At 34.8% G+C, this 25,417-nt stretch overlaps 1 protein-coding gene and 1 non-coding gene across 2 annotated transcripts in view; one reads left to right on the plus strand and one right to left on the minus strand.

Annotated features, from left to right (window-relative positions):
• Window positions 1-25,417, plus strand: part of LOC149542498 (DNA gyrase subunit B, chloroplastic/mitochondrial-like) — a 239,640-nt gene that overhangs the window by 111,255 nt on the left and 102,968 nt on the right. Inside the window, exons 9-13 of the mRNA XM_089797436.1 lie at window positions 4,994-5,104; window positions 15,517-15,587; window positions 15,779-15,920; window positions 17,069-17,164; window positions 17,492-17,620. Coding sequence (XP_089653562.1) covers window positions 4,994-5,104; window positions 15,517-15,587; window positions 15,779-15,920; window positions 17,069-17,164; window positions 17,492-17,620 — 549 coding nt within the window. The remainder of the gene's footprint in view (window positions 1-4,993; window positions 5,105-15,516; window positions 15,588-15,778; window positions 15,921-17,068; window positions 17,165-17,491; window positions 17,621-25,417) is intronic.
• Window positions 23,704-23,823, minus strand: LOC149542499 (U6atac minor spliceosomal RNA). Its single transcript, XR_016355824.1, has one exon. It is a non-coding gene; the product is annotated as a U6atac minor spliceosomal RNA (small nuclear RNA).

Consider the following 25,417-nt stretch of genomic DNA (forward strand, 5'->3'; position numbering starts at 1 on the left):
TGTTTGACAAATCACCACTTGGCTAGATACGATCGAATCTGTTGCCTTTGCACTTTTTCCGAGACGGAGATGGACATCCATTTCGTCTTTAGATGTCCTATCTAGTATGAGGTTGGAGGTAGTTTTCATGGCCTATTTAGAGATTGCAGATCTTTGTCGGCTTTCTTCAGCTACCTTGACCAACCATGTTTAGCTCTTTACCTCTGGGACACTTCACAGCTTCGTGACCGCACTTTATAGCTCATGTTTCCTCAGAGCTAGGCTTCGGATCAGCTCATCGCTGCCTTCTTCCTGCCCTTGTCACCCTCTAGGGGCATGAAGCAGTCGCTAGACACACCCGCATCGAGGCAAATCATATCTATTAGACCACGTCGTGGACTCATCAGGCAATGACATTCTAATCCTCGTGCTACTTGAATTCGAGCTTAGGCTCGAGCCCCTGGTCTTCCAGGGTCTTATCCTTCAATGATGGATTTCTTTGTATCGAGAAAGGATATCTAATCCTTCTCTCGTCTGTTCATTCTTGTTTCCTCCCTTTGTTTTGTTGCTCATTGTTTCCTGGACACCGTTTGGTGCTCCTATCAGGTTGATTCTCCTGTCTGTTGTAGCTTCTATTTCGTTGGACTCTTTTGTTGGTCTTTTGTGGGACATTATTATCATTATCTTATCTTATATTATCTTATGGGCAGCAATATAGAAGAGAATTTTAACAGCAGATAGATTCACTAAATTGGGATATGAAGGCCCTTCGAGATGTATCCTCTGTAAGAATGCCCCAAAAACAACAAAACATCTTCTTTACTAGTGCTCGTTCTCCAAAAAATGTTAGGAATGGCTAATTCAAAAAATTAAATTGGCAATCCCCATTTCCTAATAACCTATCTAATCACCTAACAAGTTGGCCGACAAGAGAAAACAAAAGAGTTTATAATAAACTATGGAACATATTGCCTTCTATTTTATTATGGGAATATGGAAGGAGAGGAATAGGAGAATCTTCAAAGACTCAGCTTTAGAATTACCCTCATTTCTCAACAATGTAGAGGCTTTGCATTATGGAACTCATAAACAGTAGCCTTAGGAAAGTACCCAAAGAAGAAGGTTCCTTCATGAACTGGGACGCATAGATGAAACAAAATTGGAACAAACTCATAAACCCACCACTAACATATAGGAAACAAAACTTACAAGCAAGAAAAGAATGTAAATGGTAGCCACCCCCAACCTGTCCCCCTAAAAACTGGATTAAACTCAATTTTGATGGAGCTTCAAGGGGCAACCCAGAAAAGTCTGGATTATGATGTATCATTACTTGGGACACTGGAGAATGGTTAGTCAAACGAGGAAAACCATTAGGCACCTCGACCAATATCATAGCGGAATTAGAAGCTTTGAAGGAAGGGCTAAAATTAAGTCTAGAACTAAATATCAAGAAATTAGTAATTGAAGGAGATTCTCAGATAATCCTGAATGCACTCAGGAAACACTTGACACCAAATTGGAGGATCAATTCCAATCTATAACCACTTTTAAATCTATTAGATAGGTTTGAAGAAATAAGAATCCGACATATATATAGAGAAGGAAATAAAGCAGTTGATCAACTAGCAAATCAAGGGGCAGATAGCGTAGATATAATATTAAAGGATCCTTAGATCAAGTAAAATTTAATATATGCTACCTTGGTTTTTCCCTAGATGCATTCTCAAATATTAATAATCCAAAACTAATCACTTGGTTTTTAACTCTTTTCCCATATTATCTCGATCCTTGTAGATTGTTCTAGGTTACTCTGCTGTGTTTTTAAGGGTTGGCCGCTCCTCTTCTTGCTTCCGCCCTTGCGAGTTTGTCTTAGATATCCCTATAGTTTTTTCTGTTCTAAGATTGGTGCTTTTTTAGTATGGAAGCTGCCATTTATTTGTTTCATGCTAGTGAGGCTAGAACTATGGCTTTTAGGGTTTTGTGCAAGCCTGAATGCTGGAATCAAATTCTCAATCCGGTTGATGATATGACCAGAGTTACTGTCTATAGAGTCTTGGGGGAAAGGGTTTTTGATTATGAATTCACTTGGCATATCGATTGTTCAATTATGGGGTCGTTCATAGCATGTTTGGCAAGAGCCCAAATTGACCATTGGGATATTATTCGTTTATGCTTCAATCTTTTTGATCCAACTTGGTTGGAAGGTTTGGAAAATGCAGTTCTCAACATTGATGAAAATTTGAAAATACCCTATGCTAAGGTTTACATGGCACATCCCTTGGGTAGTGTTCATGCAATTGTGTCTAGACGTCCAATTCTGCACATTAGGGACATTAACCTATTCAACAAAGAATGGCCTAAAATGTTGGCAAGCATAGTTTGCAAACTCTTCGAGTACTCTTAGAGTTGCCGAGTACTCTCAAGCTTTTTTGTTGGGGCGAGTACTCTCAAGTTTAACTCTCGTGTATTTATAGATGTTAAAAAACGTAGGTAAACATGTTTGTGCAGGGAAAACATTGGATTAGATGCATTTTTCGCATCATTTTAGTGCTATAAAACTATACATTTTCTCTATTGAAATGTCAATTACTAATTTAATACATTTTATAATTGTATTCTACAAAAAAATTATATGTTTCTTTAAGAGGTTTTAAATTTTAGTACTTTTTGAGTTGCCGAGTTTTCCTCGAGTTTATGTTAAGAATATGCCGAGTTTTTTCTGAGTTTAAAATTTTGGGCTTGCCGAGTACTCTCCGAGTTTGAGTTCGCAAACTATGTTTGCAAGTATCAAATTTCTTTTGGGATGGAGAGGAATAGTGGAAGTTCAAAGCCAAGATTGGTTTCTCGACTATTTGATAATTTTTGACTCTTACATAGAACCGGGAGTAGATTTCTCTAACCTCAACAGATTAGAGTTCGCTTTGCCAAACTTCAGCAAGTCAAGCTGGGAGAAAACCGCTTTTGAGTTGCGGCCAGGATCTCAAGTCATTAACATTGAAGAATTGGAAGACCTCATCATGGTCTATTGGAAGACGCCCAATCTTTCCTAAGTTCTTATTTCACTGTTCTTCTGGACATTTGGTTGCTGTTTCTGTTTTCTCCTGTCCGTGGTACTTGTAGACTTCTTTTCCATGCTTGGTTGTTAGGGGTAAAATCCCTATTAGTATGGTCTTGTTGTCATTTCTTTATATCTAGTTGGTTTGGGTTTCTAATCATCTGATAGGTCTATTTTGTAATGGACTAGTCTATCATTTTGTAATCGTCCATGATTGTATCTATTAACATACTCCCTTCCATTCTTAACAATTTTGGTCTCAATATGAATAGATGATGTTCATGCTTTTCTTTGATTATCAGTTTCGCTTCACTCTCTTATTTTAAAGACTAAGAATATATAACAAAGAGATCTGTATTCTTTGGCATGGATTACAAATATACGATTAAAGAGGAAATTTAGGCATGGGACAGGAAACCTATGCCAGCTCCTAGTTTGTTGGTACCTCCCATCTCAGAAACGGATTAAGACACTCATAATAAGGTTTTATCTTTGCCTGATGACTCTTGTCAGATAACTGATCTAATATAACTATAGTTGAATTCTTCTTTAGATTTGGTTAGAGCTCAATCTCATGTGTATGATGCTTTTTTCTTATTCTTATAGCTCTCATAACTTCCAGTAGATCACAACTGGGTAATTTTAATCAATTGGATTATAAGTAATTAGCAGACCAATCCATAGGTTTTAAAAAAGTAATAAACATTTTTACATCTCCACAAATGTGAGATTAGGAAAGCATAGAGTTATCATCAGACCTAGGTAGGTTAGTAGGTATCATTAATTTTGGCACTATCTCTATAAGATGGCTGTTGACACAAGATGTTTTTAAACCAAGTCTCTAAGTTCAGTTTTTGAGACTAAACTCAGGAAGTTAGTATCTTGCGAGAAGTGGGGTAATAACAAAGTCTCCTTTTTAAGTGGTCCCCTAGCTTTCTTTTTCCCTCTCTGTCATCTTTCTGCCACCCTTCCTCTGAGCAGTGATTGTTGTCATTTCAAGCGCATTGCTCTTTATCCCCCTGCTTCCTCAGACGAGAGTTTTGGACACCTTTAGTTATTTTGGACCTTGCTTTCAGTTTCTTTGGTATATGATTTATCCTTTGACCTTTCTCTAGTTTGATAGTCTTAATATATATTAACGTTATAGAGTTTTATAATAGGCCAAAATGTAACTTAAAATTTGATTACTCAAAATCTCAAATCCTATACTAATCTAAATATAAGATGTACATCACTTAATTAAATTCTTAGGGTAATATCTATTATACTATGTAAAGTACGAGCAAGATTTTTAGAGGAGAGAATTTGAGGACTAATGTGTAAATGCAAGCTTGAAGTGTCTTAAGATGCAGGGATACATGAAGGAACTTATAACATACAACCAACTCGTAATCAAGATGATGAAGGCATTCATCTTGGAAATCCATAGCACTTTTAACAGCCAATCTAGAGCTTCTTCCAATTATTTTTCAAAGACGGATAATAAGGACATATCTCTGTTGAAATATCAAAGGTCACTTGAATGAGAATGGACCAGAGAAAAATTTACGCTCCAAGCTTGCATTAGCAGACCCCGTTTTCAGATTGTATTTTCACAACAAATTAGCCTTTACTACACATTTTAGTTTATGTATACAAATCAGGTTCCTTGACTGCCTTTCATTTAGTTTTGCTGACTGAGTAAAGTGATGCATATGCTTGATTGGTAAATTTGTAAAACTCATTGTGAAAGTATTTATGTGATATTTTCTTTATTGTGACTAGATTGATTTAAATTTTCTATTTGTTGTTGTTTGTTACAATTTTTCAACCTCATCATGAAGGGGAGTAGGAGAATGTTGACTGAAACTTTTTAAAGGGTTGCTTTTTTATGTCATACATGCCATGTTTTTTAATTTACCACTATTTATGACAGTTCATTTAATCTATTCATTGTTATGTTATGATATGTTGCAGGTTAAGATTACCTTGAAGCAGGAGAGTGACGATGCAGAGAATACAATCTATGATGAATATTACTTTTCTGGAGGTTTGATTGAGTATGTCCAGTGGCTGAACCAGGACAAGGTAAATTTTTTAGTAGTTAATGTGCTGTCTTGTTTTAATCATGTTCGGCTTCTCACTATTGTAATTAATGTTCTACTCTGTGTAAAGCTAGACTTATTAAATCATATTATCATAGTTTTAGGCTAAGTTGACATTTAGGTTCGGAATTCGCTAATTTTTTTTTTTGGGCTAGGTTCAGCTTCGTGTTTACAAGATTTTAATTTTTTTATTTTAATATATAATTAAAAACATGCTGCAACAAATAAGTTCATACACCAGTATGCTAATATAAAGCAATTTAGCAAAATACACCACCACATATATTGACAATTTTGTTCGAATGTGATGACAAAATGCCAAAATACACCACCATGTGAATGTTTCGGTTCAAAAACTTTATAACTGAAATGTCAATATTACTAATCAGTAATCAGTCATAGACTCATATGTGATCAAATATTAATTTATCATTAAAAATCAACAAATAATTCATCATTAGGAGGCAGTTACTGATTAGAAGCACAATTAGTGCCACTAGCATCAGCAGTCCCAGCCGTAGCCTTGGGATCAGCTTCATCATTACTATGTATCTCATGATCACCATCTTCAATCACAAGTGCATCAAAGTGGACTTCCAACTCCGCAGCCTCTGGTTCGACATCCCATTGTTTTGCCTTCCCCTTTTTGTAGGTATTCTCTTTGTGATTTGTGAGCCTGAAGTTTGAATGCACAAATACCAAGTTATTTGCTTTCTTGGAGTTTTGTCGATTGTGTTTTATTGAGTGGATGAAGGAGTATGTGGTCCGGTTCCTCTCAGATGATGATGAACTAGCAACCTATCAAGATCTGCAAATTTACCAAGAAGAAACTAGAAATTAGAGTTTTGAATATTTACCAAGAAGAAACTAGAAAGAGTGTTGAATATTTACCAACAAGAAACTAGAAATTAGAGTTATGAATATTTACCAACAAAAGACTAGAAATTTAAATTCTTGAGATTAAAGAACTTACTTGTGATAAAATTATGATAGCAATGGGCTGCAAGTGTTGGTATCTTTGTCCATGCAAATACCGCCATTTATGAGCATCAACATTTTTCTTGTCTTCAAGAACATCAAGACCACAATCATCGGTGCTCGCGAAACTCATAAATTTAGACCTCACTGCAGTTTGTAGATGCTTAGGAAAGAGTCTTCAAAGGGCTTCCTTGTACCCTTGAGCAACTTAAGGATCTTTGTATGGGGCAGCTCTAGTTGTCCTCCCCGTGAGGACCGATTGGCTATAGAACTTAGGGCTTAATGCAAAGGCAAGTAGATGCAAAGGGCTAGTCATTTTGTTCCATCTCTCTACCATGATTATTTGTAGCTCCTTGAAGAACATTTCATCAGGATCTTGCTCTTTCTCATTTATGATATTTCTAATGTCCTCAATCATGGAGTCAATGTTATCATATACCTCACCCAAGCAAGGTCTATACATGTTAGTGTATCAGATCATGCTCAATAGCTTGGATGAGAATGTTTGCAATGAAAGGACCATCCTTTACCTCTCCTTCAAAATCCACAACTTTAAAAAACATTGCACTTCTTATAGACACTGTAATAACATTCACCAAAGGATGGTTCCTTGCATCTTTCCATCCATTTGATACTATTGTCACACTTATTTTGACCCATGAATCCTTGATGGAAAACATGACATTCTCTACACGGGCCACCTCACCATCCAATAATGTGGTGCGTATCTTCTCATAACTAGGGCCCTTGAAGCTGTTTGGAGCCTCACTAGTTGTCCTTACCATGTATTGCCAATACGGTGAGTGAATAACGTTAAATGACAATCCATTTGCATAAACACATCTGGCTATGGATTGATCAACAATGTCTCTAGCTTCATTTTGGAATGATGATTCCAAGGGTTCCACTGATCTCTTACTTACAATTTGTTGGTTGAGGAGGATGCAAGAATGGATGGCCTTCTGCAGGTGGTTCACTAGGAGTGGTAGTTGAAGACATAGATGATGTTTTTCCTTTCTTTAAATGCCTACCACTTTCCAACTGATGTGAAGAATTTGCCCTCCTAGTAGCTTCCTCTGTTTGCTTCTCCTCTTAACGTATTTGTTTACGATCTGATTTGGAAAATAGGTTTTAGGCAACACTTTGTTTACTCTTGGCTTCCCGGTACAAAATATGATTCCTTTTAGAGGAATAAAGCACAAATGTGCTTTTACTCTACTGCAAGAGTTACTAAATTCCTCTTTGCAGTGGCTACAAATCCACACATAACCTCCTCAACCTGGCATTGGTCGAATCATTTGCACATGTTTTTAAAGTGGGGAACATCTGTCGATTTTGAAGTGAGGGTTATTGGCAACCGCAACACTTGCAGCCATGATAGAATCTACAAACAAACAAAGCAAGTTACAACAATGAGAAGATAACGACAAGCACTTCAAATAGATAATAGTGAACACAAATAGTCTAAAGACTAATACAGTAATACCTATAGACAACAATAATAGTCTAATACCTGTAGATAACGATAAGCACTACAAATAGATAACATTAAACACTAATTAGCAGAGAATTGAATTCTTTGCTAATTAGTGTCCACTGTTATCATAAATTTGCAAGCCTACTACTATATAGAATGATTATACTATAACTTGATTATAATCAAATATAAAAATCTAAAAACAATTAAAAAATTAACAGAACATTAAAATAGTAAATACTTTTAGTAGTGTAGAGGCTCACGACCTAGTGAATGGGGACAGTGGTTCCAATGATTTGAAAGATTGTTTGTAACAAGCTTGCCAAACAAACTTGCCTCCACTGAAAAAATCTACCGATTAATACAAATCTGCCACTGCCAAAATCCCAAATTACTGTTGCCAAAAGTTGCAAACGCTGGTTGGAATGTTGACTGACCGATTCGTTTTAGGTTGTAATATGCCAAAATGGTGATGTTTTAGATTTCAACATGCTCGGAAAGTGCCTTATGTCAAAGTTGAAAAGTCAACAAAATGACGTGGTTCCCAAATTCAGCTCACATTCCTCCTGGGCTCTGCTGACATCAAACGATTTCACTACAAATCCCCACAAATTCATCCAGGGTCCAAAACAACAAATCCAGTGGGAATTTCGATGGAAACAAGCGAATTTGTACTAACTACGAATATGATTGAAGTGAATGTTGAATTTCACGATTTTGTGAGCGAATACATTAACTTAGGTTCTAAGAATGATCAGAACTTTGTTTGAATTCAAAGTAATGTCGTGCAATAGATGGCTGATCTGATAGACAACGATGAAGACATTTTGTGTGACATTGAAATAAGCCAATGCAAGTGACTAGCTATACGTTGATAAAAGATATAAATATAGGAGAATAACACAAATAAAGTGGGCCCCAAGTATTCTCTATTAGCGGTATTTGTATCCCAAACAGAACAGTAACAAACATATAGGAGGTTAACATATAATGTGTTATAGATAGGATAACCCATAACATATAACAGAAATTGAACAACCTTCATGTTAAAACACACATAGCAATAAACTTCCAAAGATTCATATAGATATTGACATCCTTTCATCACATGTATTATTTCTGTTGTATTCTTCTTTCTATTGTATATATATTTTAATTACATATCCTTATATCTTGCCTCTTTAATATGTTCCACATACTTTAGTACATATTATTCTATCTGATTCATATATGTGCTTAATGGGATGTATCCATGGTAATTTTCAACTTAGAGAGTGGGGGCTTGTTCAACTAGGAGCTCTGGATTGTCATGTCTGGTTTGCAGTAGGATATTCGCCTCTTTTCTGTCACTTTTGTATAATTTGCTAAGATCATTTGTCTTCAAACTTTATCTTGTCCTCAAAATAACTCTGTTTTATTAGAGGCTGATGGTTATATTTTAGACATGCTTCATTCACATAGTATTGTAAGTTTGTCCTATCAAGCATGTAGAGTTGTACTGCTTCGGATTGCTGTATGTCATTGATGTAACGTGAACCAAACCATCAGACTTTTGAGTTTATCAGTTTTCTTGAACTTTTTGTTGTAGTGTAACACTAAATTATCCTTTTTGACCGATTTGAATCACAAATTCCTATGATGGCGAGCTTTATATTTAGCTTGTTTGGAATTCTGATGATAACTGGTTTAAAATCTGTTTTTAGTTTTCATCTAATTCCTCTAGATCTTCAATGCAGCGTTTCAGAGATTCATCATTTTGTAACTTGAGAGTGACTGGTACAAAATAAATTTTAAGAGTAATGTGGTATTTATTTTGTAAACCAATTCGAACAGAGTTTATTTTGTGGAACTTTGTAGGTTGTTCGATATTGCCAAAGCATATATTGCAAACTCAAACTATGGAATTTTGAACAAGCCCAAAGTTTTGATTCGGCAAAAACTTGATAAAAACCCGGAAAAAGTCAACTAACTTAAAATTACTAAAATTTCTTATAAAAACATTTTTATTTTTATTTTGCAAAATTCAATTACAAAATGTAGTAAATGAGGTTATAAACTATGAGGAAGCATTTTCTATTAAATTTGATTACTAGAGGCATATAGATTACAAAGTGGCATCATCATACAAAGTCGGTAGTGGAATTGGTCTAAGTGGATATGATAGCTAGCTACTAACTGATGATTGTTACAAATTTGTGATGATTGCATTTCAAACTCATTATCACAAATTTTATTTCTAAGCAACCTAGACATTTCATGTTCCTACATCTTCCTCTTCCCTGCCCTAGTTTCATGGTCCTTGCACTTGATTTTGACTCCCTCCTTCACATAGAAGATTGTGTTCGTGGCTCTGCCATTTTGGTAGATGGTAGTGGCTTCTTCACCATATTCATTGTAATGTTCCCATTTTAGCAGTTGACCAAGTGTGTGTGCGTTAGCCTTGTTCTACATGGTCCTGAGGGCTAACAAAGGGTTTAATGGGATCCTGGAGTGTTTTGGCCTAGTCATTTCCAGTTTGGGCCAAAATGAAGTTGATTTACTCAGTTTTAGGCATACTTACTATTTTTAGTAAGTCGGCGGGACACAGTGCAGGTCAATTTTGGTGATTGGATTCGATACTCCTCGGTGAGAGCTTTCCGATGAGCTATCACTCGCATTATTCGGAGTCCGATTGCTAATACATTTTAATGCTTGAAGTTTTATTAAAGTAACGTCTAATTTAATTGTAAAATATTAAAGTGTTACTTTAATATTTATTTTATGGTGATGTGTACCCAAGGGAGACATAAGGGGTATTTTAATATATGTTTTATATATTACACATCTTTTATCCCACATTGCCCATATGAGTTGAGCGGACCCTTGGAAATAGAATAAAAGGAAGCATTTGTGGCTTCATTAGGCAAGTTGAATATGAGAAGGAATTGGTGTGTGAGTTGCAGCTTTGTTCTTGGCATTTGAGGACGTTTATCCTCTCTTGTAACATTCTAGACGTCATTCCCTTGGGGTTTGGCCTTTGGAATTCTTTGTTATCGGCTTCATTATCAGGCAGTTTAGTTGCATTTCCGGCTACAGGCAGATTTTGTATTTTGCTCATATCTTCTTCACTACTTGTCCGATGCTTATGCCGCTTGGAGGGAATGGTATTATGAAGGTAGTGGACTGATTGAAGGACAAAGTATTGTAGCAGCAAGTTCGTAAGCATGGGCTGGAGTATTATGTCAATACTGCTGAAGTAATTAGTGAGTTGATAAATCTGCCATGTATTTGGTTTTATGAATTCTGAAAATAACATTTTATTAGCAGCAGTTCATTTCCACTTTGCATATCATTGTAGTTTCTTTCTTGTTTATGTTGTATGATACCAATTCCATGCACGAAACACAACAAACAATAAACGTTTGATTTCCGGAGTTATAAGGGGTTTAAACATTAAACGGAGAAATAAGAAGTTGAATGCAAACTGTTTGACATAATTCCTTTCAGCAATTTGGTTTAGTTTTTTGGGACATCTAGGGGTGTCCATTACATTCATGTCATCCAATCCAATCTCCCTTGCTTTTTCTGTAGCCAAATCTTGCATACTTTCCTTTCAAAATCAGCAATCTCATCCTCTAAAACCAAGGAGGTCTCATGATCATCATCTTCCATGGTCAAGTCATTGTAGGCATCAATGTCATCCAAATCGATAAGTTTTCCTAGTTGGTCATGCACTTTTCTTGTGCAAAGCCTAAGGTGATATTGCACCAAAACAAAATAATTGAGGAGTTGTTGAGTCAACTTGTTACTCTTCTTCATGTTAAAGACATAAAGAAAACTTGGAACTCCCTCACACGTGAATGCTATAAAACAAATTTGAGCTCCCTCACATGTGAATGACATCAAACAAAGTTGAGTTCCCTCACAACCAAAATAACTAAGAGGTCAAGAATTTTTTTAGAGGGCCTTTTCAAATTTGGGGGTATGTTCACCTAATTTTTCTACCAAGGACCCATGAATAAGATATTCAATTTGTTGTAAATGAACACTATTTTGTTAGATTTTATAATACGAAACTTGCAAGATAAGGATTCACTTTTTCGTACTTGTTGTTTGAATCTCCTCTTTGCATACCTAATTTGGAAGAAAACAACCTCCCCTTAGCTGCCTTGTAATTATGAAACTCTAAAATTTTAATGTCCCCTTTTTGACCAAAGTGGGTTAACCGAGAAGCCTACAGAAGGAATATTGCAGGGAAATTGTTTAAATTGATGGATGAAATAAGGGCTTTTCAGAATGCAAGGGGAAGAGTGCATCTGGTTTTTCCCGTGGGTGTGCCAAGGTGACAACGTTCGTAATTGCATAGGCGTGGAAGAGTGATGGTGCGGGTGGGGTACACGGTGTGTAGGATTTTTTTTTTGGAAATTCTAAAGATGGAAGCCATTGAAACACAAATATCTTGTTTGTGGAAGGTGGCATTTTGTAATGTTAGTAGCTTCGTATATGCAGCTGCAAAATGAGCCTGTAGGTGTATGGGTGTGTGTTCAGCAAACAAAGGTCTTAGTTTTTTGGAGTTGAAAATGTTGCAGATAAACGAATGAGTCTACCAATCGGTTTTTGCAAAACAAAAATATGTAATATCATATTTGTAAAGATGGGGTCTGTGTTAAGATTATGGTATTTTTGTAAAATCTGTAAATTTAATATATATTAATAAAATAAAATTATTACCGACCAAATTTTTTTATCTAAGAACAAAATATATTAAATTGAAAAAACTGCACTCTCAAAGTGTATAATTCACTTTAGGCCCAGTGAACTGATATTATATAGCTATTTGCATTAGGTGCAATATTATGATCTTTCCAATGAATATGTGATTGGTCTTATATCAATAGCTATTTCTGTATTGACAATAAATATATGCTATAATTCTGATTGATAGTTTCTTATACCAATTAGATTTTATGTCTGATATACTCCTTAATTATATACGATGATGAACTGGTTATATTGCCTATATGGTTGCTGTTTCTGATTTGAAGTTGTGATCTTGCAATAATATAGCTGTTGTTTCAGACCTGAACTATTGATCCCTGCAACTGTAGTTTCTTCTCTGATTTATCTTTGAATATTCACAACTGATTATTTTTCCGAATAGGCAGATGCTCTATCGAGCAGATCCAAAATGGATAAGTAAAGAACATAATATTCTCCTATCATGCCTTTGAAAGGGATATTCATCTTGCTCCTATATCTCTAAAATTAAAGGGATGGAATCTTTTGGCAAATGATAAGATGCATCTCTTCATGATAACGATCGGTTTCAAAGAATACTGATTAGGTTATCTCCACCAGTTGGTTTGATCATTGACTCCATGCCTTAGCAAAATTGATTAGCATCACACCTCTTACTTAGTATATTGATATGTTTTGACTAACATCAATTGGTTCTGTCCTGATCATTGTTATTTACCAATCTCATTTTTTTAATTGTTGTCACCACCCCATATTTTATGTTCATTACTTTGGTTATCAATTTCAGCATTACCGATCATCATTATAAACTTGTGTCTTACACTCCTCATTGATCACCGTTGACCTATATGGCTGTAGATAAATTGTGACATTTAAGCTGATCTTTATATGATGTTGATTAATATCATCTTTATTATTAGATGTTATGATAATCATGGCCTGGCTTATGATGCTTTGTGTGTTCTCTTACTTGCTGTTCTCATAGTTGGTCCCGCTGCACGTCATATTGGAAGATTTCTATACTTGATGGAAACGCTCCGCTCTTAACCACATTGGTCTTTATTTTAATGATGGTGATATCTGCTTTAATGAATTCCCATGTTTTCTCGTTAACTGCAGGAACCCCACTGATGGGATTTAATGAATTAATTTTTCCCTTTAATCATTTCCTCTATTTGATATAATCAGATCCTTACATAAAATATAATGACATGGAGTGTTTGTATGAATGTGTTTGACCACATAGGCTTGGCAAACATCCTTTAAATAAATACAATCACTGCTCATTTCCTGGTCTTGTTGATTAATTCTCTGTTACTCATTAACGTGCCAGTTGCGGTGCTCAACATGACTCTTATCATTATGGGTCGTAGCTTGTCTATACTTATTATCAGTTTTCAACTGATTCTGATAATCCCTCTGTTCATTAATATATTTGTGTCAGTTGCTGCCGTCTATGCGTTAACTGATTTCGTCAACCTGTCAACCACCGTGTAGACGTAGTCCTTACCCTAAACCTTGGGTAATGCTGTAATAAAATCCATCAATATGCTTTCCCACTTTTATCTGGACTGGGTAAGGGCTGAAGTAAACTAGCTGGAAAGGTAAGCCCATTCTAATTCTGCTGGCAAATTGGGCATTCTCTAACATATTTCTGGATTGGATTCTTAAGTCCTTTTTGTGGGAACCTCTCCCAGATCTGCTTGTATATGTAAAAGAAACCTGGATGTGCAGCCGACGACGCGCCTTGGGATGTTCCCAAAATCATCTCCTTAAAGTGTGATGAATACATTAAGTAGACTATGCTCTCATGAAATATGGCTTTTATGACTGATATCTTCTTTATACTTGTTATAGTTCTATTGAAATTGAAACTTATATTTTTTCTTTCTAGTTTTTTTTTTTTTTGTGATTTATGTTGTATTTATTTGCTTTGGTCTAAGCCCTTGATTTGATTTTGTCTGTGCTTATTGCTGTGTTGGTTATATGAGTTTGGGTGTGTGCACACACATGTTAGTGTTTACGAGTCCTTTTATATCTATTTCTGTTCCTTTTTGTATTCCTTTGTTTCTTTTTATTTAATTATTTGAATGGATGCTTTTAATTTTGGTACTTTCCTTCCTTAAGTGTGTAAGGCATTAATTTAGATTGCTTTTATGTATTTCGTTAGTTATCCACTCTATTCTATATGACCTTTCATAATTGATGGTTGATTTTTTTACAAGTTTTTGCATTCATAATTCGTTCAAACTTTTTGTTATTATTTTGAGCTTTCCAGTTTTACATATTTGCATATGATGTTTTCATTACACTTTTACCTTTGTTCTTTCTTTCGGGTTTTCTTGTTTCTCGTGTCATTCCTCTAAATGCCACAACCCCATTTCAGTATTAAGTTTGCCCTTTCAAAGCTTATTACTCATTTTCTTTTCTCTAGCTCACTATGCTGATGATGGATCATGGAATATAATCCTAAACGTTGATTCAAAACGATAAATTCAGCTAAAATCCCGAAGCTGTCAAGCAAGTTATTTTGCTACTTATTTTAATAGGTCACATCCTTTTAAGGATTCCTTTTCAGAGTTCCCTGCTAACAGTTGTAGCGGCATTTCTCACTCTTTAAAATTCATTTTACATATCTGGATTCTAAGTGGTTTGTGTGAAACCTCGAATAAATATTTATGGTGAGAGAAGTGTATTTAGTCTTTACATGAGTCACAAAGACGATAGCAAGTGGAAATTGTATAAATAAGTTACTTGTTTGGATGCAAATTATTTTAGTTAGAACACCAATCTTCCATTTTGTGGTCGATATCCTTTTGTTCAAAATTGGTTTATGTTAGGATTGTAGTGCACATTTTAAAGTGTCAATTATGGTTCTTTCAATCTTTTATTAGGACTGGTAAACATTTTTAGGTTTGTCTACTTTGGTTCTGGTGCTGCTATGATTAAAATGTCAAATATCACATTATTTTAGCTTTAAAATGTATATGTGAGTTTACAGCTTCAATTTTTTTAATTACATAATACGATATTTCTGTTTTGTCTGTTTTTTAAGCATAGCTGCGTTTGCATCCAGAAACTGTGTTTTCACAGAGCAGTTGAAACTATTTTGCATTTGAAAGAAAATGCATTTGCTTGATGCAATAGTTTTCATAAATATTGTATAATTATATTTGGTTTTGATGCATACGATCTTCTCGCAGAAACCAATTCATGAACCCATTTTTTTGAAAAGCGAGAAGGATGGAGTCAATGTCAATATAGCTCTTCAGTGGTATGCAAAGATTTTTTGTTTGGAGTGATACGTAGGACTAATTCCATCTGATTTTTTTTTCTAAATAATGATGTTTTATCAACAATACAATATCTTGTTAAACTTCTACAAATTAAAACTAAATTTCATTTGTGTTTGCTTTTTTGAAAAATTCTGTCCCACACATGCTTTTGTGTTTTTTTTTGGATCAGGTGCTCTGATGCATACTCTGATACCTTGCTTGGATATGCTAATAGCATCCGAACAATTGATGGAGGTACTCACATGGATGGTCTGAAAAGCTCATTAACAAGAACTCTTAATAATCTTGGAAGGAAGTCTAAAATTATCAAGGTGATTTATTTCATGTTAACAATGTTTTTAAATCTATTTCTGTATACTGACCTGGGAAATTTATATTGATACAATTTGGAGATATATTATGTGTTTGATAGGAATGGAGGTAGATGCAGGTCAATATGGCAACCAGAGCATATGAATTACCTTAATGCCCTATTGTGGGTTGATCCAAACATGATGGCAAGATTAATTCCAAACAGAACTGACATGCCTATATATTCATCTTTGCTCTAGCATGTAAATCTTCCATGCTTTTGTTTCAAGCATGCGACCTATATTTAGAAGTAATGATGTCTTAGTTATTGGGAACCATAGATCAAAAACATGTCAGGTCAAGATTTCAAAATGGACATGCGACTTAATAGGAGTTTGTGAAACCAAAAACCTTAAAATAATGTGAGAAACCCACGCAATGATTTTTGAATCTATTTTGATAGTCAACTTGTATAATTCAAAGATTATATAAGCCATAGTGCTCAAACATGGTCAAAATTCAAAATTTGAAACTACAGCTGCCAACTATAATGATGAATCTGTTGTTTCCACTTCCTTTGTCTGATATTAGTACTATCTGGCCTTGATGATAATTTAAAATTATAATGAAGAGTGTATTATTACTTAATATGACTTTCTCCAATACCTACGTTGCTGTTGCTGCTCTCTTGATTTCAGCAAGATATTCCTCAGTAAATTTTATATCTGCATCTTTGACAATCCAATCTGTAAATTGCTTAGTCCAAGCGGATAGCATCATGAGAAATACTCTACACCTTTCTGGAAAGAAGAGAAAGGTTGCAAATTTCTAACATAAATATTTGATTGGAGACATGCAGAATGTCTTTTCTTTGTTGTACAGAGGTTTCTTTATTGTTCTAAGGTGTTACATTACCCTATATTGTCTATTAAATGCTCTGGCTGATCTGTGAAATCTGGTAGTTATTTTGGGCTATTTTCAGTTGGGAAGCAATACTATAGTCTTGATGCTGTTTGTTGGGTGTTAAATTGATATTTGACAATTTGAACTACTATTTCAGTTTATTGAAAGTGCTTTCTGTGATTATAAGAAAGGAAGAATTGCTAATCTAATTTGATTGTAAGTGTGTTGCTGGTGAATATTGGTGTGATTCATTTTATGAAAGCAGGAGAATGAGGGTCTCAGTGGCGAACATGTGAGGGAAGGTTTGACTGCTATAGTTTCTGTTAAAATTTCCAATCCAGAGTTTGAAGGGCAAACAAAAGTAAGTCAGCTGAATATAAGATTGTATTCTTCAGATTAGTGTTACCAACCTATGCAGTATATCTTGCCAATCTTGATTATCTGGGTTCAATATTCTCTCTTGCACACACACACACATGCACGCACACGCGCGCACACACCCACCCTCACACACACACACACCCACACACACACGCACACATATGCACATGCACAAGTGCGCGCACACACATTTTCTTTGTGGTAAATTTTTTCAATTTTTTTATGTTCACTTTTACATATAGTTTTTGATTTATTTGACTTGAAATGTAATTGAAATCCTAATGAGTTTTGTAATTGATGTTGAAAGACTCGGTTAGGGAACCCAGAGGTCAGGAAGGTTGTGGATCAAGCTGTTCAGGAGTACTTCACAGAGTTCCTCGAATGCAATCCTGAAGTTCTTAATTCAATCCTTTTGAAGGCTCTTAATGCTTTCAAGGTATTCTGGAACTAAACTAGTGTGCATTTAAGTTACTGCATATAGTATCATGTTTCAGAAATTTTCTTTAAATATAGATTATCTTATTGATATTGATTTCATGCAAAAGCAGTTCTTTAGTTCATTCCTTATTGTTTTCAGAATGTTAGAAATTCCCAGCTACATGAGACTCAAACACAAGTTATTGATGTTCACAATACAATTCATTTTATACTTGAAAAGAATGAACTTTTAACACTATAATGAATTAAGCACTCTCAAAATCATTATATTACATTCCTTGAGTGAGAGTATATGTTGATTGGACAGGACATACACCAACTCCTTTGTCTTTTGGGTGCTAGTTAGTTGCACCTAATTCAGTGGGATGAATGGTGACGTTCTTAAATTTTTCTCAAGTGAAAGAATCTTGCAATTTATTGATATTTGGGAAGAAGTCAGTACATTTAAAATTATAGTTGCCAAAGTAAATTGAGAAATAGTAATTAAAATATATAGTTGTGATGGAGCTTTAATGGCAATGAAAGTTCTTCCACATGTGGGTATCATTGTGCTTGTTGTAAAGAGAACTTTAAGGCTATGACCACTTGAAGCTAAAAACTTTCTAAAAGAATCCATAAGTATGAACTCTACAGCTATATTAAGGGAGTATCTAGTGAATGCTATCTTGCACCATTCACTAATTTGAAAATCTTTCTAATGTGGCACCTTCCTAAAAGAAAATATTTTCATGCTATAAAAGTTATTTTTGAAAGCAAATTCTAGGAGATGCAACAGGGTGTTCATCTTGTTCCAATGGTCAATTTCAATTTTTGTACATGCTTAAAAAATATTCTCCATGCCTTTTTCTCCTTAGTTGCTCTTATGTCTCTTATATTAGCATGACGTGAATGGTTTCCTAGATCTTGCTAAAACAGAGCTGATATGATAAACGAACTTTATCATGCAAATGATTAACTTTAGGGTATCTAAAGACATCTTGCATAGGAGCCCTTTTAATCTTAGTTAATGGGTTTGGGCCTTGCTGCCCAGATCTGGGTCTGGGTTTGTGCTGGTCCAAATTCGCTCTCAGGTTTGCTGTGGGTCCGGGTAGGGTACTTATTTTGGACAGTGGGTCCGCCCGGGTTCGCGTCGAACCTTGGCGGAGGCACAATCCAAAATAAGGATCCTGCCCAAACCCGTAGTGAACCCTAGCAAACCTAGGAGAACTTGTAGTGAACACAGTAGGAGCCACAATGAACCCACGAACCCACCCATGGACCCAATTGGGAATTAAATTTTATCCTAAACCCATGAACCTGAATTCGAATCCATATCCGTCTCTAGACCCGAATTGGTAACTTAGCTTTTAATCATTGTCTAAGGCCTAATTCTTTAATCTTGTGCATCTTCTATATTAAACTGCCTCTATACACTCAAAAGGTTGTTGATTACCATGATGCTCTATATTGCCCCCTTCCTAAATTATCCTAGAATTACACTTGCAACATATTAGGGTTAAGGTTACATCTTACCAAGTAAGTACTCCTTCAAATATTGTGATCTTGTATTTGAATCCTGCAATCATAACATAACAACATGTACAATGTAATGTCCCATTCTAGATTAATCCCTATAATTAGAGTTGGACAGAAAACAAACTTAGTTTTATTTCTACATAATGTTCTTGATTATAAAACCTACAACCTCGAAGGGAACACAAGTGGATACACGTATACATATAAACTAATAACATTAGTTAGCTAAATGCATATATAAAATTATAAATTCAAAAAATCAATTTCCTATACTATTAACATTCTTAAACAAATTTGGTTTATAGATATCGATTCATGATATGTTTTACCAAGCCAATCCCATACTGAGCCCAAAAGCAGAACTTTGGCTCCCTTGACCTTGGTGGCAAGACTTAGACATCCACACCTACTTGGTAGGATGTTTGTCTTGCTTCCTTTCTATGCCTCATTCCTAACAATTGAGTGGCTCATTTTAGTAGGAATGGTATGGAGACCATAGTGGGATTCTCAACTTGTACATTCTAAGCCCAGAAGTGGATCTTTGATACTCTTAGCCTTGCCAAAAGGACTTTTACATCCATAGTGGTGACCTAATTAGATGGCAGCCTTAGACAATCTTATCCACATTCCCCTCTTCTAGTTACAAGATTCAAGAATTGGCAGATTAACGGATTTTCGGATGATTGATTGATTAACAGAGGAACAAATGTGTTCCTTATAAAGAATTACAAGGACGTTGTTTCTAATTGTTTCTAAAAGAAACAACGTAGAGTAAAGACGAAATTAGAAACAAAACTTAAGACAGGATAGGAAACATTCCTATCTGGACTGAAGACAAAAGAGACAGGATAGGAAACATTCCTATCTAGACTGAAAGACAGACTACAAACAAGTAGTTGACCATTATAGAAAGTATTTAACTAAGGAGATAATATCTTAATACCCTCCCTTAATGGTCAACGTTCGGATGTCGGAACATTTTGGGATAACTGAGACCCTCCTTGGATCTACAAAATGCTGAAACCAAGAAGCTTTGCTAGAATGGTGCTATGCCTCAAAATAGATTGCAATTACAAGACTTCGTTTTTGTGGAAAAAATGGTAAAACCCAAAATCTCACGCAACTTTGTGTATTATAGACAACATGAAATGATTTTTAAGGAGAAAATCAACAAACCAAAAAAAGCAAAAACATATTCAGAAGGCGAAAAATGCAGCTTCGCCTTGATCAGGAAGCTCGACAACATGTGCTGTTGGTTGGGAAGAGCTCATCCAAACGACGATACTCGAAGATGGTTAACATGCACTGCTTCGAGTGGTTATAATTGCGGCCATTGAATCATAGACTGCCCTCCAACATCAGATTAGTCAAAGATGCCATTTCGAAGAATTTTGGTACAAACTTCAATATTGAAATTCAATAGGCACGGATTTTAAGTCTAATTCGTAGCTGACCTAGAAAAAATTGATAGCTACCTAGAGGAACTGATACAAAACCCACAAAGAATTTGAAGTCAGATTTCAAATCCGTAGTCTCAAAAATCAAGGCACAAAAAACAAGGTATCTGCAAAAATCTGATGAAGACCCATTTGAGATCTGAAAAAAACCACCAAGAATATGAATTTTTTTTTTCCGAACCCAAAAAACTAGGGTTTCAAGCAAAAAATGATGTCGGCGGCCATGGAGTTCAAAAACAGCAGAAAAACGGTGTTTGTAGGTAAAAAATGCCCGATTTTTTTCAGAACATAGGCGTTATGTCTGAGACGGTAGAGAGAAGGAAGATTGGAGACCAAGAAACCTGATTTTGCACCATGAAAACGCCAAATGCACGTCCTCAGAAAACGACACTGTATGTCACAATTTGTCACCCAAAAAACTAGCCTCAACAGCTGAAACACAATCAGAATATCCAATAGGGATAGATAGACCTTGTTTATGTGTGATATTTCTTAAGCAAATTGCAATTTGTAGACAAAACGCCAACAAAAAAATCACGATTTGTAGATGGCCGTGATTTTCATGTGAGAAACAAGATTCACGATTTTCAGACCTGGAAGCTTGAGCAAAGGGCAAGGCAAACTGAAACCTTAGACATTACTAGGTATGAGGAAGTAGATATATGTGGAATAATTTCGAAAATAAGGATCCAAAAATTTCAATGAAGAAATTCTTATGTTCAAAAAAATTTAATGTCATGTCCCCTTTCTAGCGACATAACTTCTACCAGGGATTTGCCTATCATTGACTCTCGTAGGCAAATAATTTTGGAAGAGAGAGTCATCCTGTTGACAGATGATTACATTCTTGCTCTCAGAAAGTTATTATCCAGTTAGTGGGGCCTACTTGTCTTAATGTCGAATTGAGATTGTAGTTTAACTTTATAAAGTTATTTATTTAATTTTATAAAGTTAATTAATAATAAAATACCTTATAATAAGTTATTATAATAAGTTGTTCTGGAAGCTTCCAGCGACTTCTCAAAAAGTGAATAAATAGAGGACAAGAGGCACCCATTTGAGCAAGGGGTTTTGTGGATTCTACTTCTTCTTCAGCTGGAGCGATTTGTAGTCATTTGGTCTACAAATTCTCAATTTATCTTTGGGAACAAAAACTCCCATTGATAAGCAATTTTGAGGGTGTGAGATATCACCTGAATTATTGCAAAATAGGAGGTGGCATTACAGTCATCTCATCAGGGCGGGAATCTGTGGCCTAAAGCCAAACTTTGTGGTTTGTTGACAGTAAAGGAAGGAATTAATTAGTGCCGAATTGGAGGATTTTTTTTGAAGGGAACTGGAGACACATTCATTACCTCTACTTGGTCGAATTTGCAAGCGGATCATTTACCCAGTCTTACTTGTGCTCTGACGGCTTAACCCGCGTCAGGAGAGCCATCTCAGCGGGAGGAATAAATCTGTTGGATTGCAGTGTGAGCAAGGAGTGACGGAACAGATCGGGCAGATTGTGCAAATTTCAGACCAGTTCTTTCGTCCATCAGCCGTTATAAAAAGCGGAAGTCGTGAATTCCCCATTCTGTTTCGGAAGTCTCCCTACAGTCTCCGCACATTATCGGGACCCTTTTCGGAGTATAAAAAATCATTCAATAATCAGGTCGGGGTTTATTCAGGAGTCGAACTCCATCATTCGAATTCGCAGGATCTACAGTCGGCACTCACAGTTATTTTTGGTCATCTGCGCGGGACTGGAAAATAAAAGAACGATTTTAAAAAAATCGCAGGAGGGCACGGGCCCGGATTGGAATCAGTCAAGTGCGATCTTTCCCTTCGAAACAAACAGAGGTGAACTTGAAAACTCATTCCGACTCAGCCTGAGAATTTGCCAACGATATTTTATGGGTGGCTCGAAATTCAGGTTCTAATTAATTTTCAATAATTATTAAAAAATCATAGATGATTTGTTCTTTGTACAGTCCAGATTATGATTAATGTAGACTTAGTATTTGGATTCAAATGAAAATTGTAACAATCAGATTTCTTAAATTTGTTTATCATTGCACCCATTTGATGAATATTGTTTAAGACATTACATATACTTAGTGATCGCATGCCATCATTCAGTATTGGTTATTTTTTCCTTGTGATTTAAAATAAGGACCATCTCATTTAACCATGCTCTGATACCATGTTACACGATTCAAGAATTGGCAGATTAACAGATTTTCGGATGATTGATTGATTAACAAAGGAACAAATGTGTTCCTTATAAAGAATTACAAGGACGTTTCTAAAAGAAACAACGTAGACTGAAGACGAAATTAGAAACAAAACTGAAGATAGGATAGGAAACATTCCTATCTGGATTGAAGACAAAAGAGATAGGATAGGAAACATTCCTATCTAGACTAAAAGATGGACTACAGACAAGTAGTTGACCATTATAGAAAGAATTAAACTAAGGAGATAATATCTTAATAAAGATATTAAAGATATTATCTTAGTACTTCTATCAGGCCCAGTTTGGTTGCTAGAATTGCTCAATGCGGAATTCAATTATGCTGGAATAAGCTCTCTTTTGGAATTTGTGCATTCTGAAAATAAATTCTAGAATATCATTTGGAGTTGTTTGGTTGTCTTGGAAGAGGAATTGGTAGATGACTATTCCGTGTTTGGTTGCATTAATAAAAATAGGAATTAGAATAATTTTTAAAAAAAATTCTTAATATGAATTTATAAAAAATAAAAAAAATTGTTAATTTTTTAAAAGTCAAATTAATTTGCTATCCTCTTCATTATAAATTGACTTTATCAGTAAGAAAGGTATATCGCAACCTTTTAAATTCATTGGATTTAAATCTAGTTATTTTAGAATTATATTCAATATTGTCTATAGTTGCTTCCATTGCAAGCACGATTTTTAAATATATATGTTTATTGTTAACAAAGTCAAAAGTAAAAATTTTAAATTATAAATATTTGACAACTTTTTTTAAAATTTTAATTATATTTCAAGAATTTGATTATAAATACTATTGTATGCATAAAGAATATAAAAAATTCAGGTTAAATATAACTATAAATTTGAATATAATATCAACAATAAAGTGATTTAATTTTTGGGTAAGATCCGTTAATGACGGATAGCCTTAACCGTGAGTGAAGTAAAGTCCGAAGACTATTCTGTCCTTATCAAGGGAGATGCCAATCGTCTCTCCTTTTCTATGAACATAATTATTTTATTTTTAAATATATTAAAAAAATACGATATTTGAATAGTCTTATTTAGAAGGCTAAAGATAAGACTTATTTGTAAAGATAAATTTAATAGAAGGTTATAATAGATATCAAATCCGATATTAGTCATTTTGTTATCAACAAAAATCCTTATACCAATTATAGCTATGCATTGTTTTGCACGTTCCCAACAAATAAATGCAATTAAAAGGCAAACAAGACATCGTAGAAAGTAAATTTCAGCCTTCTGACTATTGCAACACTTGCACTCTACTCCATCATCACGTATTGTACTTGTTGTTTGTGCATCACTAGCCCAATCAAAGCATGCACTTCCATCATGTCCCTACAATAGCAAATCTTCATTAGTTCCTAGTATAATATTTAATTATTCATTACACTAATTTCTAACAAAATTAATGTATTAACAACCTTTTTCTTATTCGGGCAAGACCAAAATTTACGCCCAGGATTTTTTGTTGTGTTAGAGATTTTTAACAAACAAGGGCCGACACTACATCGACATGTTGGCACATTGATTAAAGCCATCAACCCCGAAACATAAAAAATACATGTTATGTGAAAATACACATACTTTAATAAAAGCCTTATAAATCACTATACATAATCTTTATAATCATTATTAGAAGCCTATTTAAATATCGATTTATGTAATTAAATCTATAAAGTTATAAAATCGATGTCCTAAATCCTTTCTCATTAGTTTCTAATGTTACATGTAAGTAAAGATGGAGATTAAATTATTTGTCTATCTCTTGCGAATATTATAAAAGATGTACAAAATTACTAATTCTGCTGCTTTACAGCAATGACTAATAGATTGAATGTCAAGAGTCATGTCAGCCTTTTTTCCCTTATTAGGATGAATTTCAAACTTCTAATATAAGACTGGATTCTCTCGAGAGATTGAATTTACAGTGAATAGAGCTATTGAGCAACCCAATGGTATTGCTTTGAAACATCTGCTATCCTCTACACAATCAGGTGTTAAGAATAGACAACAAACTTCTTTGAATTTAATGGAATCCATTGTGCATTAATGTTTCAAAAATCCCCTATCCAATTTCCAAATGTTTGCATTAATCAGAAAGCAATCAGTGCCAATTAAGATCAATTACAGGGTGTTGTAATTGTGATGCCTCGATATCTACCAACTCCAAAGATTCATGAAATAGAAGCTGATGAAAGGGTGCTTGTGGTGAAAAATGAAAGCTCGCAAAAAGATTGGATGGGGATGGAGGAAGCAGATTTTTTTTATATTTCAGATACTTCTTTTGATTTTGATAGTTCATTTTTACAGATCAAATTATGGGGTTATCAATATGTTCAGAGGATATACATGACCTACAATACATCTAGTATTCACTGCAATTATCTCAGGGGTCCCCAACATTAAGTAGAGATCCTAAGTCTTGATATCTTGAACTGTAACAGGTCAAGATTGAATCTTGTTTCCTTCTTTCCTCAATATCAATTCAAGCAAATGGAAACATATTACGATAGATTCTTTGGTGACCTTGATCTTTATAGTAGGATTGATTCCTCAGTCATCACTAGTCTTGTTCTTC

Source organism: Cupressus sempervirens, chromosome 8 (assembly GCF_028749045.1).
Source record: "Cupressus sempervirens isolate cs-2001-9-10 chromosome 8, ASM2874904v1, whole genome shotgun sequence".
Taxonomy (NCBI): domain Eukaryota; kingdom Viridiplantae; phylum Streptophyta; class Pinopsida; order Cupressales; family Cupressaceae; genus Cupressus; species Cupressus sempervirens.